The sequence below is a fragment of the Dendropsophus ebraccatus genome, chromosome 1 (assembly GCF_027789765.1).
Source record: "Dendropsophus ebraccatus isolate aDenEbr1 chromosome 1, aDenEbr1.pat, whole genome shotgun sequence".
Taxonomy (NCBI): Eukaryota; Metazoa; Chordata; class Amphibia; order Anura; family Hylidae; genus Dendropsophus; species Dendropsophus ebraccatus.
This window is the reverse complement of record NC_091454.1, coordinates 72393648-72410625: the sequence shown is the minus strand read 5'-3', so window position 1 is coordinate 72410625 and position 16978 is coordinate 72393648. Positions and strand designations below refer to the sequence as shown.

General features: G+C 40.9%; 1 protein-coding gene across 7 annotated transcripts in view; it reads right to left on the bottom strand.

Moving 5' to 3' along the window:
• Positions 1-11980: 11980 nt before the first annotated feature.
• The window catches only part of GPRIN1 (G protein regulated inducer of neurite outgrowth 1), a 67890-nt gene continuing 62892 nt past the window's right edge, over positions 11981-16978 (bottom strand). For all 7 annotated transcript variants that reach the window (XM_069955244.1, XM_069955273.1, XM_069955236.1 and 4 more), the window contains one exon: positions 11981-14589. In XM_069955244.1, coding sequence (XP_069811345.1) covers positions 12013-14589 — 2577 coding nt within the window. In that variant the 3' untranslated portion in view covers positions 11981-12012. The remainder of the gene's footprint in view (positions 14590-16978) is intronic.

The window sequence follows — 16978 nt, the reverse complement described above, 5'->3', positions numbered from 1 at the left end:
ACTTACTATATCACTGTTATTTCCACCTATATTATATAAATAATAAAAGGAATAGATCATCTGAAAATATTGCCTTGTATCTTGGAATGGGATAAAATTCTTGTAAATAGTCATTATAAATTACAAAACAATAATTACAATGAGGCATGAAAGACTGCCAGTTAAATAATTGTCCATTTATTATCATATTCTGTTCTCAGGGCCTTATTTACAGCTGGTGCTGCCTTCATGACCAAGCCCAAAATGACCCAGTGGACTGCGCCAATTTTTTATTTTTGCATTTTCATTTTTTCCTCCTCCCCTTCTAAGAGCTATCTTTCTACAGGGCCATGCAAGGGCTTATTTTATTTAGAAACAAGTGTACTTTATAATGGTGCCTTTCAATCTACCATAGCATGTATGACAAGGCCCTCAAAATATTATTTATGAAAATAAAAATTGGTGAAATTGGAAAAATCACACTGCAGGGGTTCCGATCGGTAAGTGACAGGAGCTGCTCCTGTCACTTACACTTAAACGCTATGATTGTGTTGTTTATGGGGTTAATGACAGGCTGCAGTGCGATCGGTGCAGCCTGTCATTAATACTGAGAGTCCAGCTGATTGTAGCCAACCCCCACCTGTTATGAAGCACACTTTGCTCCTGAGCAGGCTTCATAGCAGGACATGCACTCTGGGCGGCTGGGGCGTACAGGTACGTCCAGGGTCGTCTAGGGGTTAAACACTTTTTCACCCTATTAGGTGTTTCCAGAAGCTTTAGAATTTATTCATGCAGATCTGTCTTAAATAATTAGCAAAAACTGCATGAATTACTTGTGAATATTGTTGCAGATTCACCATGGATCTCATCAATATACACAGAAAGTGGTGAAATCACAAATCCACAACATAATGAACTGGAGAGAATGGAACGGCTGCACATCCCATCTATGGCTGATACTAATGCCGCTAGGCCTATATTAAAAATCAACACCAGAGTGTCTGTATATGAATTGGTCAAGCCATATTGCCCCGTGTACCACCGCGCAGGTCCTCTGGTCCACACGGGTCCCTACGCTAACTCCACACCGTGTCGGTCAGCGACCGCCAACCCCGCAAAGCGTGCACATGCAGGGAAGGGAGGCCACGGAACGGCCCTGCAACCCCCATGTCACAGGACCAGACCCAAAAAGCCCCACCAAAACCCAGCCAGCACCACCGGCGGGGAAGGCTGCCCCCAAACGACACAAGTATGGACATGGTATTACACTTACCATTGCTGCTCTCACAGAATGGGGAAGACATAGGGTCCACAACATAATGAGTGGCTGCAGTTACCTATCAGCGAATATTGCTTTAGTTCTGAACAATGTGCATTCAATCATTGTAAGTATCTTTTTTCTCCAGGCCACAGCATGGCAGCAGCTACACCAAAAGTATTTATATGATGAGTAAATATATAAAATAAATTATGATATGCTGGTTGTTATTAACCTGTATTTTCTAAATGGATTGTGGAGCTCTCTCAGCTCTTTCCCCAGTAGCTTCCAGCAGTGGTCAAGCTGGTGTATATATAGCTATAGTGTGTATCTATATCTATATACAGTGTCCTAGAACCCTGCTTGTAGCTGCTGCTGTATGTGCATATGTGTAGGGTAGAAATATCTTGATCTTTAGTATTCTGTGGATGAAGAATATATATGTACTGCAATTTTCTGTTTTTTTTCTACTGTTTCATTCACTGACAACAAGCATATGCCAAAGGACAGGGACAGGGGCTTGACTAGAATTCATGTGACTCCTCCCTCCATACTCACTTGGCCCAGCACGGTCCCCCAAGGCGGTGGAAGAGGTGCATCGGGAGGCGACTGTGGCAGAGGGGTGCTGGTTCCGCTCTGACATGCTGTGTCGGGGTGTATGTGAGGAGGCCCTGAAATGCTGCCCCTGGCTGCCAGTGTCCTAGCATCATGGAGGTAGCCACAGTCCTGCCTCCATGCTAGCTACGCCATTGGACAGGGGTTAAGTGTGTACATGGCTAGTTGCATATTTCTTGCCTGCCACCTGCTTAAAGAGGCAGTCTGTCGATTTCCTCCCATACCTCTGAGCCTGTTAGGGCCTTGCCAAAAATCTCCCCATCTGTTTTGACCAATCCCCTGAGTTACCTCAGGCCTCAAACAATAGGAGCCCTTTCCCTGTAGTATAAACCGGTGAGGGGAGCAGACCTGATGAGCTCAGAGGTTAGTTCTGTCTTGTGTTTCCAGTCTTCATGCTGATAGTTGGTCCAGTGGATATAAGCCCAGCTGTATCCATAGCATCATCTTCCAGGGACCTGGCCACTAACCAGAACCCATGCCTGTGCTGCTGGACTGTGTGCTCCAGTTCTTGTGTGCAGTGGTGGTCGGTAACCTAAACAATGAACTGTCAACAATGTAAATGAAAGAGTGGGCATATCAGGAAAATAATTAACTTGATGAGTCCTACAAGTTTAACTATTCTTAAAGTTCTTAAAAGACAAGTTCTTAAAACAAAAGACAATGGGGGAGAGTTATCAAACATGGTGTAAAGTGAAACTGGCTCAGTTGCCCCTAGCAACCAATCAGATTCCACCTGTTATTTTCCAAAGAGTCTATGAGGAATGAAAAGTTAGAATCTGATTGGTTGCTAGGGGCAACTGAGCCAGTTTCATTACACACCTTGTTTGATAAATCTCCCCCAATGTCTTGTAAACAAAATAACATTAATGCTTAGGAATATAGAATTTACACATCCATTTCCTCCTTGTTTAAATTTTATGGACATTTGTCTTTTTTCAACCTTACCAAGTATCAGGGGCAGCTCCAGCTTTTTGTGGGCCCGTGGGCAACAGAGCCTCAGTGGGCCCCTTTTCCTCTCTCCACACTGTAAGGTTGAGGACCTTATGGACATGTGATCAGATCCTTCACCCCCCATCACTCTCTCTGCAGGACATGTCCTATTTGCAGCCCAGACACGTCAATAGACATAATTGCATCCTCATTATTTGCAGGTGTTACAGATGTTAGCTCAGGAACATCTGCAAAAAAAAGGGATCCGCAAAAATATACTGACGTGAATAAAACCTTAGGGCTTATTACTACCCCTGTAATGGAGTGTTTCCCTGCATGGCCTGATGTATTGGTATCATGCCCGGAGCGGGGAAACTGTTTGGATCTTCGTGGCATTTGTAATGAAGCAGCTGCACGGCTCTGTCACTACAGTACCGCAGAGATTCAAATAGTTTCCCTGCTCCTGGCATGATATTGATACATCAGACCGGGCAGGGAAACAATCCATTACAGGGTTTTCCCATCCATAGGGCCCATAAAATACAGGATGTGGGAATAAGCCCTAAGTCTGCAGTGAAATGAGATGTTCTGCAACAGCTTTGGGTGAGGAACTGGTAGGAGTGTTGGGGGAGGAGAGTAGACAGGGTGGTAAGACTGTTATTAACAGCAGAAGGAAAGCAATGCATCCTGGGACTTAGACAATAAGGAAGAGATTTATCAAAAATGTTATTTGATGTGACAAAAAATGCACAATTTTGCACTTTGGCGGGTTTTTGCGCTTATGCCATTTGCCGTGCGAGATCAGGAATGTAATTATTCAATAGTTCGGGTGAGTACGCATGCAACGGTACCAAATATGTTTATTTATTTATTTTTATTTATAAAATGGGAAAAGGGGGGTGATTCAGACTTTTACTAGGGGAGGGGATTTTTTTTTAATTAATATAAACACTTTTTTTTTTACTTTATACTTTAACTTTTAGTCCCCCTTGGGGACTTTCAGTATCACTGCAGTGGTCTCCCATAGAGATTACTGCAGTATACTTTATACAGCAATGATTAATCAGATCATTGCTGTATTACTTTGGTCTGCAGCAGACCAGAGGAATCAAATGTCGGAGCGTCGCTCAGTCCTGGCTCGGTAAGCAGAAGGGATGTCCCCTTGCATTGCGAGGGGGAGATCCCCCACTAGACAACAGGGAAAGGGGGCCAGTAATACTTTTAAATGCAGCTGTCAGATTTGACAGCTGCATTTAAAAGTATAATTAGCAGGCGCGGCAATTGGCCCACGCCCGCTAATCGCCGCGGTCCCAAGCTACAAACAGCGACTGGGATTGCGGTGGTTCAGAGGGGGGTCGCTGCACAGCCCCCCTCTGAACGCCCCCTCCCGCATCAGGACGTGCATTTTATTAGTTTTATTTAAATATAATTTTCTTATACCTGTTAACCCTTTAATGTTACCCAAACTACAGACAGCATGAAACACTGACAGTTTAACAATGATTCATTTTGAAAGGCTGTGTAATTTTGCATTAATTATTGCTGCAATTTTGGCCAGGAATGGGGCTCTGAATGATAAGTTTCACTATTGGTGTATGGGTACTGTTACGTTGACTCTGAGCACTTGTAAAAAGCCATTGGCATTCTGACATTGGTTGGAACAGCATGACCAAGACTTCCAGGTTCTACCGTGGCCCTGGAATTTCCTTGACATGAAACCAATTGGGCACCTGTGGGACCACCTGGATGGTGTGTTAGGGCCCTATTCCACTGGACGATTATCGTTCAGATTATCGTTAAATCGTTCGAATCTAAACGATAATCGTTCGGTTGAAATGCAGTTAACGATTAACGACCGAACGAGAAATCGTTGATCGCTTTATAAGACCTGGACCTATTTTTATCGTTGCTCGTTCGCAAATCGTTCGCGTTGAATAAGACATCGTTCGGTCGTTCGCAATAGATACGAATGCAATAGCGAATAAATAGCGAAGAAAAAACGATCGCAATTACGATCATAAGTAACGATTATCGTTCAATGGAAATGAGTGAACGTTTTCAGGTCTTTCGCAATAGTGGTCGTTTGCGATCGTTAATCGTTAATGATATGCAAACGATAATCGTCCAGTGGAATAGGGCCCTTAGCTCTATTGATTCTCTATCACATACTTTCAAGCAGCTGTGGGATGCACTGCAGTCAGCATGGCTCCAGATACCGGTGACAAGCTACTAGGACCTTACTGAGTCACTCCCAACCTGTCTAGTCTGTGCTTCATACAGTGGTTAGTCTGGATATTAGCTGGTGGTTATAAATGTGACTCGTCTGTGTATATGTACTGTACTTGAAAATCCCTGTAACTGACAGCAGCTCAAATGCCAGTGACTTTTAGGCTGCGTTCACACTACGTATATTTCAGTCAGTATATGAATATTTCAGTCAGTATATTTCAGTCAGTATTGCAACCAAAACCAGGAGTGGATTAAAAACACAGAAAGGCTCTGTTCACACAATGGTGAAATTGAGTGGATGGCCGCCATTTAATGGCAAATATTTGCTGTTATTTTAAAACAACGGCTGTTATATTGAAATAATGGCCGTTATTTACTGTTATATGGCGGCCATCCACTCATTTCAACATTGTGTGAACAGATCCTTTCTGTGTTTTTAATCCACTCCTGGTTTTGGTTGCAATACTGACTGAAATATACTGACTGAAATATACGTAGTGTGAACGCAGCCCCCATCTGATAAATAGTGATGAGCGTTGCTCGAGTACGATCACTTGGCATTTGAATACCGGTGGCTGACAAAGCTGGATGCAGCACGAGGGAGTCCTGGAAAACATGGATACATCCAAAGGCTGTATCCATGTTTTTCAGGATTCCCTAGGTCTGCATCCAACTAGGTTAGCCACCGGTATTCAAATGCTGAGTGATTGCACTTGATCATGCTATCTTTTGGTTCTGACCTGTGGTCTGTTCTCTGACTATTCTCTGGACTGATTTTTTTCTCTCACATGTCTGTCTGACTCTTACCCTGTCTGGCTATACTTGTATAATGTGAGGCCCATACAATTACTATGGTATTATTGCCCATTACCTGGTTGTGGGCCACCAGTTAGAGTGGATCATTCAAGTAGGTAGGGGCAGTGGGGTAGATTCAGAGTATGGTCACTAAACTCATCACACCTAAACAAAACTCAACAAAGAAGCATGAAATAGCAAACTGAACATCCACTGTCTGTAGATACATGGAAGTTTGGCTTATAATAGTCATATTCGTTGCAGTATATTTGCTAATATCGTAACCTTTTACAACACAGAACTGGTAGAATAAGGCAACCAAGGAATGGCTATATGGATATACTGTATGAATCCACTTGCTGGCACAACATGTAGGCTAGGTTGGCACCCAATATCTACCATTAGGGTGCGGTCCATAGAACCCTGAGGACCATGTGGCTGATCCTGTGAGAGTTCCCGGAAACCACTGTAGAAACCATTTGTTTAGTAAAAGAAAAATAAGTAAACACATGATAAAGATTGCATAAGTCAAGTTTTTTCTTCCATGTTTTATTAACCAACATCAGTTCTACAACTTTTACCCAGAAGAAAATGGATAGTAAAGGAAAAAGACAAGAGTACAGTATATCACTATATCACATTTAAATAAAAAGTCTATGGCACGTGATAGAACTCCACATCATAACTAGAACAGCGCAGAAGAAATGTGTAACAACTGCTAAAAACTACAAGAACATCAGAAAGAGAGAAAGAGAGACAGCTGCCCGGCTGGTACCAATCTGTCACTGGGGCTAAGGCAAATTGTAAAGAAATAAACCAAGATTACCGAGGTGATGTTACAGTATGGAGTAGACAGTGAGGGTACACCGAAATTAAAGCCTTCATACAATACTGTTCATGGAGAAAAAGTTGTGCTTTGCTCATGCCCCATAGAATAAAAAAAATAAGGGGACATTTCATTATGTAACATTTATTTAGTAAATTAATTCTTATTATAAGATGGAACTAATGACTCATTTTCATAAATTTCAATGTTTCCTTATATTCCTAGAAGCAATAAACATACATATAACATTAGTGCAGAACCTTATCACTAGGAGCCAAGGCTTTGATGGCTCCTTCTCTTGTTGTATTGTAAGGGCACTTTACAACTTCTTATGAGCTAAACCTGTAATGTTTTGCATTGTTACCTGATCAGCTAAAATAATGAGGCACATTACAGTTTGACCACCTTTATGTGTCTCAGACAAGTGACCCCACCCCTGATTGTCTGTCTCTAATATTATATACATTACACTATATAAGACATAACCACCTCTTGTGTGAAATGCCATAATGCTCCTATGCAACGTAATATTGCAAGCCTGTGGGCAGAATGGCATACACTACATGCAAAATTTTGTAGGCTACTCAGGAGCACAGAGCAATACTGAACTGGTGAATGACAAAGCTATGTACATGAAGAAAACGTCTTCATTGTTCAAGGTCTGAGGTAATAATACATCTAGCAAATAGTTCATCTCAAACACCTTGCTCTTATTTACACCAAGAATAACATGGCTGCTATAGCATCAATACTCCTTTAACCTTTCCTTATGTCTGCCACCTTCTCCAGTGACATAGGTACCAACTGTTGTCATGTATTACAAGATGCTGTAAGATTAATACAGGAAATAGCAGGAGACACAAATCACATCTAAATATAAAAAAGCAGTGTTTGCCAGTGGGTTCATCATTTAATCCTCAATAAAACCATTTCATCATGGGCAGAGTATGTGCCAGGCATCCACTGGGCATTGCAAGAAAAACATTGGAGGTACCCAGATAGAGGAGACAAAATATGCCCATGTAGTATGAAGGAAAAGATCTCTTCTCGGGGTACACTGGTTGGGCTTAGCGGCACTATAGCAAGAACCCATGTAGTTTTGACATTTATTTACAGCACAGTTTCCATAGCTCTGGTTTGATCAGTAACTACTGAACTAGCTTTGTTATCCAGTAATACATCTAATACATCTGCCCAGTTCCTGAGATATAACAAAAGAGGCCAGCAATGTCCACATAACCTCAGAACAAACACAAATTCGTAAAAAGGTCACAGTTTTATTTCTCCATTCCTCTTCATGTTCCATAGCCCAGAAATCTTAATATTGCAGCCTAGAGGATTGTGACATGTCTGTGGTTAGAAATCTCTTTTTACACTATTTACAGTGATACCTTTGCAGCGCTATGTATATGGCAGGCAACCTTAAACATGGTTGTAATTAAACTTTACCCCAGACAATGGTGAATAGAATGAGTAGTGTTTCCAGGCCCTGACTGGTGTAGTTTATTCTCTGGTCTCTGTAGTCCTTCAAAAAGTTTTCAAACTTTTTGGGGTTTTAAACCTCCTTTCTCATTTCAATTGTCATCATTGTACTTCAAAACTGAGTTGAGATAAAATATATCATCCCATTCCATCTTCTTCTTTCCTAACAAAGAGCTTTAAAGGGGTTAGCCAGCAAAAAATCTTTATCTTTCAAATCAACTGGTTTGAGAAAGTTATATAGATTTGAAATTTACTTCTATTAAAAGATCTCAAGTCTTCCCATACTTATCAGCTGCTGTATGTTCTGCAGGAAATGTTGTTTTTTTTCAGTCTGACACATTGCTCTCTGCTGACATCTCTGTTCGAGACAGGAACTGTCCAGAGCAGCAGCAAATCTCCATAGAAAACCTCTCCTGCTCTGGACAGTTCCTGTCTCGGACAAAGGTGGCAGCAAAGAGGAATGTGTCAGACTGAAAAGGAAACAGTTCCTGCAGGACATACAGCAGCTGATAGGTATGGGAAGAATGGATATTTTTAAATAGAAGTACATAACAAATCTATATAAAACTTTCTCAAACCAGTTGATTTGAAAAAATAAAAGATTTTCACTGGATAACCCTTTTAATATATAGATAGAAAAGATTCACTCATAGAGGCGGACCTGATTGCAAAATCTACAACCGGACCCCCTACCTGTCATGTGTCATGCATTTAGTCTTATGTGGCATGGGGGCCGCTGGGCCTCATTAGGCTCTAGGATATGTGTGTCTGTTACCTGTTCATTCCTTATACAGATACCCCGTGCACCAGGTTTAAGAGCCACAGAGAATTGCTAATATTTCTGTCATCTCTTGTTTTCAACCTAAAGGTCACTCATTTGTGTATAAAGATAAAACAATAGATTTTGTTTTATTTAGGTATATGCTTTGAGCCTTCACTCTACAACATTATTTACTGGAAAATCATTCCAGTAAGAAATACTATGAAATAGTATCCATACTATCACAACAGTAATATAAAGCAGCACACTTAACACTATCTCTATGTTCGAGATATCCGGTGTATGAGCTATGCAAATTTAGACTTGCACTTGGTAATAGACATGGACATACATTGTCATATACAAACGTATAAATTTAGTACAATGCTATACCCTGTGTTGTAGTTATAAATGGTTTATTTTGGTAAATTCTATAGTAGTCTAAGTGTCTACCTTGTACATCACTTTCTTTAACTCTGACCTCAATGGGTCTATTACTTTTTAACTATTTCAGGCACACTGTATTAAAAGATATATCACTGTATGGCAATGTTTGCTTTACTGATGGATTGTCCGTTTTTCATTTCTAATAGAGATGAGCTAACCTAGAGCTCTCTCAGGTTCAGGTAAACCCAAATGTGCTTGAGGTTCTCTCATCTCTAATTTGTTATAGAAAGAAACGTTTTTTGTGTTTATTGTTTTTCGGCAAATCCAAACCATGCAAATTTAAACCCATGATGTATTAATCTATCTGTACCACAACCAAAGAACAAAGTGGGCTCTCCGACCTCTGTTTATGCAACTCCCACTACACACCTTGGTCGCCAGACAGTCGGCGGTGCTCAGCTCCACAAGTCCAGTCCAAGTAATGTAGATAAAGCAGCGGCACTCACTTGATCTACATTACTTGGATTAATCTATCTGGTAATAACCTCCATTATAAAATATGTGTACTTTAATATACATGTTTAACTTTCTTTAGCTTTGAAATGAGTACTGTTCCAAAATAACAGATATATAGTAGTAAACTTGCAAAATGTATGCCAAATGGACACACTTTTGGGTTATGTCTACTGCATAGATATCTTGGAATTCTGTGTGGAATGTTTTTTTTTGCCAAGAGTATGATTTGGCGTATGTAATGCATATATGCACACTAGCCTAGATGTACCCAGGACTTTTCTCTGCATTTATCATTAGGAGACACTTTTCGGCCGGGTCCGAAAAGGGGGGCATACCAGGGGGCGTGTCCTAAAGTGCTATGCTGTGCGTCATGCACCAATATCTGTGCCACCATTTTCTTTAGCATCAGCCAGCATGCATTTTTATATAAAAAATCCCCAGCATTATTAATGTAAAATTATAGTAAGCACAATTAAGCAGTTTTGTCTGCATTTTCTTTTAGCCAATATTTATCCAAAATAGACAATACATATAAAACTCCTAAAATGCATTAAAAGAATGCATCAAAACTAGATTGTTAATAAACAGTAATAAGAAATGTAGTGATTTGTTGGTTGAACCTACAAAATGATATTCTGATTTCATAGGTCCTCTTCAAAATAGCATATCCCTAGCCTCTTCATCTAGTTCAACTGTGCCTGGTTCCCCTCCAGCATAGCTGAGGACTGGCATCCATTTTCCATAACTTTCACTGGTCTTGAGAACCTATGTGCATTACTGTCTGTGACCACAACAGTAAGGTCTGCTAGGATTTAAAATTATAGGCTCAGTGAGATCGGAAGTAATATCATCTGATGAACAGATGCGGACAGGAAGAGCAATTGTGACATCATAATGAATGCAGTCATATTACATGGCATGTATCTTCAATAATATGCAGTGTGGGCTGTAGACTATACACCGCCAGGAATGATTTGGTATTTAGTCAGATGCGGGGAGACATTAGCCAAGATTGTGAAATTTGACAGATAAGCGTAAAAATATGTACATCACAATATAAATAGTAGTGCGTCTCTAATATAATAGTAGGAATAAAAGCTTGGTTGATTAAATGTATTTTTTATAAATCTATGTAAACTGTTTTCCAAAGGGTCTGCATCAAAGTGGACATGTTTGTTCTGCATACACGTTTGTTCCACGATACACACAGCTACTTGCGAAAGCTGATTTCTATGGTAACAAAGAGAGCAGAAAATAAGAGCAAATGTTTTAAATGGGGAATTTTAAAAATGGAGAACATGTATGAAGTTATTATGTTATATCTGGCATTTGTGCTACATGCAGAACTAAAACTGACACATGATATACATAGAAGATCATTTACTGAAATTGTAGGTTGGGATAAAATGAACTCGGAGCAACAGCTCCCAACAAGTCGCTAGCTTTCAGAATATAACATAGTATTTTGTCTGTGTGTGATCTAAATGGGATGCAAGAAAACATTGGACCACGTTTATCAGATCTCTCTGAAGAGAAAAATAACTCTTGTATGTAACAACCAACGGGCACTCAGCTTTCATTGCTTGGAGAGTAATAGTAATAAAAGTTGGACTGTAATAGGTTGCTTTGGATAATAAGTCCACAGTTTGAAAAGAAAGTGCAAGTCCAGGCTATATAAATACCCAAGACTATACTTTTCCAACTCCTTTGTATACAAGCCTCCTGGGCACTATATACTGCAGCTCTGCCTTTGCACTTCAAAACAGATTGAGTCTTATCAGTGAGGCCTTTGCTGAAAGAACGATTACCAAGAACCAGCCTATATAACCAGGTATTGCAGCAATTATTACCCTAACCTTTACTGAACTCTATCCACATTCTATTCTATTCTACTCTAGCACATTGGTTTCTAAGTGGTATGCTCTTAGGGACAGGAATGACAGGTATAAGTGCAGAAAGAATGCAATGTTACAAATTTCTCATCCTATCATCCAAAAGAGATTTTGACAATAAAATACAAATACACATTTACCTTTTCATTAAAATTAAATTAAAAATCATCTTAAATCCAACCAATGAGCTCTTAAGACAAGAACTGTCATGTGGAGAATCCATATCACCCATAAGTAGTTTCTGTCTATATTTATTCTCAACCAATATTTGTGTTTCACTTTCAAAATAAATCATTACTTGTATCCTTCCTCTAAAGGTTTAAATGGCTTATTTCTTAATGGTTCACTCTGTAGTTGGTGCAGCACGAGAGCAGCATCCGGATCGTCTTCTAAAAAAGTTGCGGAAAGCACCAGGTTGTCTTTTTTTGCTCTCTTTTTTTACTACCGTGCCTCGAATAGAACTACCTCTAGCGGTATTTTGAGGGGTCATCACCTTCTGTCTCCCATGCTCCTCAATCTGCTTTTCCAGGTGCTTCTGTATGGCCATCCCCAAAACTTCAACTTCCATTGATGCTCCATATACTTCCCAGGTCATACCTTTCTCATCCCAGCTGACCTCTCGCACAGGTTCTGGGGGATCAGCTTTCACTTCTTTTACTTTGACTTCAGGATAGGAAGCCTTTGGAGATTTCCCTTTGGGTGTCATGGGGTCAGTTGCAATAGATCTTGTTTCTACTGGAAAGGACACTTGAAGCTCTGCATCCTTCATCTCAGGCTTTTCTTGCATGTGTGGACTTATTGTAGAGCCTACTTTAGCATCCTCTGTATGAAACACAAAAGAACATGATCCTTGCAGTGGTACCATGGGACTGACAGCTACTGAAGCACACTGTACAGTAGTATCAACTTGGATCCCTATATCATGATGAAGAATTGTTGGTTCTAGTAATGTATTTGGAAGGGCACTTTTACTGCTGGAATCCAACTTTTGTATCTGGTCATGGTCAATTTGCTCTCCTTGGAAAGGAAAAGATGAAGAGCCATGCGGAATAACAATGGGGCTCACAGCCACCGACACACATTCCACTTTATTATCAGCTTGTGTCCCGACATCTTGGTTAGAAGGTGCCAGTCCAGTGGAACATGTCCTAGACCGTGTCTCTACAGAGCTTGATTCCTTTTTTCTATCGGTTTGAAAAGAAAAGGAAACGTCATCAGGGGGTATTATTGGGCTAACTGCTATAGACCTATATTCTACTCTGGTGCTAGGGCCAGGTTCATCATCAGGAGGAGTGATCTCAAACGAATATGTTTTGGGAAGATTATCTGCAGTTTTAATATTTATATCTTTGTTTGGCTCTGCAGCATTATTTTCTGCTAGGAATGTGAAAGAGGATGATCCACCTGGAAGCACAATGGGACTGATGGCTACAGATACATACTGTACTCTTGTGCCACTCTGTGTGCTGACATTATCTGACAATTTCTCTACACCAATTCTGTTCAGTAGATCTGACTGGTAAATAAATGAAGGTGTCCCATCTGGCGGTATAATTGGACTTACTGCGACAGAAACACATTCTGGTCTGGAGTCTGCCTGAGTACCTGCATCATGATTCGGTGGTGTCAACTCAAATGAATATGTTTTGGGGGGTAATTCCTTATTCTGAGCTTCATGTTCTCCTGTAATGTTGCTAGAAACAGATCTCAATGCATGAAATGTAAAAGAAGAAGACCCTTCTGGAGGAATAATTGGACTCACTGCTACAGATTTATACTCTACTTTGGTCTCAGTCCCATCATTGAGTTTCTCTTGTTTTCTAGCAGTTGTAGTTTGATCTGAACAACCTTTTATATCATCCTTTTGAAATGCAAATAATGATGTTTCCCCAGGGGGTATAATAGGACTGACAGCCACAGACCTATACTGTACATTTGCTCCAGGATCACCTTTAGCAGGAGTGAGTTCACATGCATAGATTTTTGGTAAATCATCATTCTTGCCAGCATTGTCTTTTTCATGAGAAGTTTTTGCAAATGATGTAATACCAGTATGAAAAGTAAAAGTTGAACTTCCATCTGGGGGAACAATAGGACTTATTGCAATAGATCTAAACTTTTTTTCTTCCATGTCACTACCTGAATTTGAAGTCAGCAAGTTAGAAGAACATGTTTTTGTTCTCATTTCTCCATTGGTAACCTCCGCCATTGCTTCTGCCAAAATTTTCTTACTTGCTTGATCACCTAGACACGTGGCAAGCCGTATAGACTCAGATTTTCCATTAATATTTTCTGTTTCTCTACCTGATGTTCCTTCCTGAATGTTATGAGTTCTAGCGGCTATATCAGTGTTGGTTCCTAAAGACTGACTCACTTCAGGTACACTGGGGATGCTTAATATTTGTCCCTTACCGTCCACCATGTTTTCGGAGTTACTCAATTCTGTTCCTTTTTCATCTGAGACAGATGTAATATTTGTCCTCTCTTCAAGAGATTGCTCAATGGGTGTCTCTGTTTGTGGGACATCAGACTTGTGGTTCCAATCTACTTGCTTTGATGAACTTTGATCCTCCCTGACTTCATGAAAAGTATATCCACCATCAGTATCCACCGAAAAGTCCCTATGTACTTCTAAGATATCATCTCCATCTTTGTCAAAGCTTAAGCTTCCTTCCAGAAGTTCATGGTCTCCATGAACACTCACACAGAAGTTTCGCATACAAAGATCCTCTCCATCAAACCCTACATTGCGTGTTGGATCTTCAGCTTGCCATATTCTTGAGGAAATAGGAGAACGTAGGGAAATGTTTTCACTGGCACCATCTGGTCTTGACAGCTGCAATCTCTGAGGCTCTTTAGGGCTTCCCATGTCTGGACCAGATCTCTTCCATAATATTTCAAAATCCCTCCTCAGAGTATTCTAAAACAAAATTCAAAACGAACATTATTAGTGTGGCCCAAGAGATGGAAACATGAAACTGATGACTTTTAGCTAGACAATGAAACATGACTAATATTCAAATCTTGAAAGTAGTATAAAAACAATGTTTGATCAGCAATCCTCTGCTTATGTCTTAGTATAGTATAGTACACATAGTATACGCTCCGGCCTGGATCTCTCACGGCGCCGTAGAAAACTGACATGTCAGTTTTCTGCCAATGCAATTCAGTGAATAGCAGCCGCAGAAAACTCTGTGGCCCTAAAGATCATTCAACCGGTACTGCAGTACCGACCGGGATGATCTTTTCAGAGACTGGCCGTTCCGTGACCCGGCCAGGTCATGAATCGGCCGTTCTCTTACACTGTTTGAACATAGCCTGAAGTCGGACCTTACACAGCCTAAAATCGGGCTGTGTAAAAGTACCCTAACCTGTTGATAGATTTCCTTTAAAGGAATGTAGACTACGACTCAAGTAAAGTTTTGCGCTGCCACAACTTGGTTAAGAAGGATAAACAGGGAAGATGGTGTTTTTCTATTCATTGAGTTATAGGTATTTTTATATATAAATAAGCAAATATTGTCACATCCGCGGCCGCGGCACATACCTCTCGCTGCGCCGCTGCTCCCCCATCTTCTGCTCTTTCCTGGGCTCCTCCTCCTCCAGCTCAAAAAGCGCGTCACTGTCTCCTAGGGAGCGTGTGCGTCAGCTCTGCTATAATTTAGGGTCAGTGTGCCTTTAATTGGCTGCTGCTCTGCAGCTCTCCTATAAGTTGAAGCCCTGCCCCACCACAGGTGTTGGAGCCTCTACATGCTTCCCATTAGTGTGTGGCCCTGCTCTCCTGTATCCAGCCTGTGTATCCTGTCTGTATACTCCTGTCTGTGTATCCTGCCCAGCGGTTCCAGCCATTCCTGGTTCCTGCCATCTGACTGCTGTCTCAGTGCCAACCAAGCCACCTGCTGAGTACCTGTCTATCTGCCTACTAGTTTCCAGCTGCACCTCACCACCGCCACTAGCAAGCCAAGCCAGGGGTAGCGACCTGGGGGTCGCCTGCTGCAGCAAATCCTTCCTGCCTTGCAGTGGGCTCTGATGAAGACCAGCGGCTCCCTGGTGCGGCTTACATCATGGCTAGTGGTAGCACAGCGGATCCACTACTCCCAGCGTTACAAATATATTGTATTTGAATCTTGATTTTATGTCTTGCCTTATGACATGACCGTTTTCACTACCAAACTATAGGTGAATGTATGAAACTATTTAAATCTACTGTATAAAATAAATTCTTTAATAGAAGATTCATGTTAAGAACAATAGCTACTGTAGAGATGGGAATTTTATTAGGCTGTACAATGATTTAGAATTAGCCTTCGAAAGGTACAACCCTGTTCCAATAAATATAAAGAACAAATACGTGTTACTAGACACAATGGAGCTACGGCCGCTATTTACAGAGAGAATCATTCTAACTTTCCATTCTAACAAGCAGAATCTAATTTGTTGTTCAGTGGCCAAGAGAAAATAAAGAAGAATGAAAATTAACATGAGAAAAAAAATCCTCCTCCACAAAAGTAATTCCAGTCTCAAGGCGGTTTCTATAGGAACAATTTCACAGAGCTGAGCTGAGCTCTGATGTTCACTAAACTGCCGAGGTCTGTGATCACATATTACCATCATGTCCTCTTCATATTCTAACCTCCTTTTCACCTTACATCTTGTTTTAGGGGTTTGTCTATTTAAGACAACCCCCTTTGAAACGCTTTTCGGGAGTCCACGTTATCAGGCATAGCAGTACTTTGTTTCAGAGAGCAGCTTTTGTCGTAGAAGACCTAGCATTTACATTTTATAGACAGATCATGATTTTACTGGACGGTGTTCATCACTTTAAAAGGTTTTACCACCAACCCCCTTCTCCCCATCTAAAGGCTAGGCAATGTGTCTGTTTCCAAGATGTCTGAAAGCTGCCCTCCCCCCTCCCACACACACACAATGTGACAACTGGCCTCCCAAATGGGACTCTGAATGAAGTGGCAGTGCACAGACGTGACTATCTCTCAATTCATTGCATGAGGGAGCACAGAGGATAGCCAAGCACTGTACTCAACTATCTTTGGCCCTCCCATAGACAAATGGTGGAGCAGCCGTTGAGCCTGCACACCATCACTGCACTTGAGTAGAGAGTCTCCCTGCAGGGCAGAGGCTAGCAGAGTGGAGGACAGTGGCAATATTCAGACAATAGGTGTGGATAGCATATGATCTCACTTTTGTTTAAACTATTATTGGATATAAGGTCTTAACAAATCTATAGTTAAGTTGTTTAGTAGTCAATGTTTTAGTCTTAAGTAGGTAAATAATTTCAGGGGTCTTCAGTG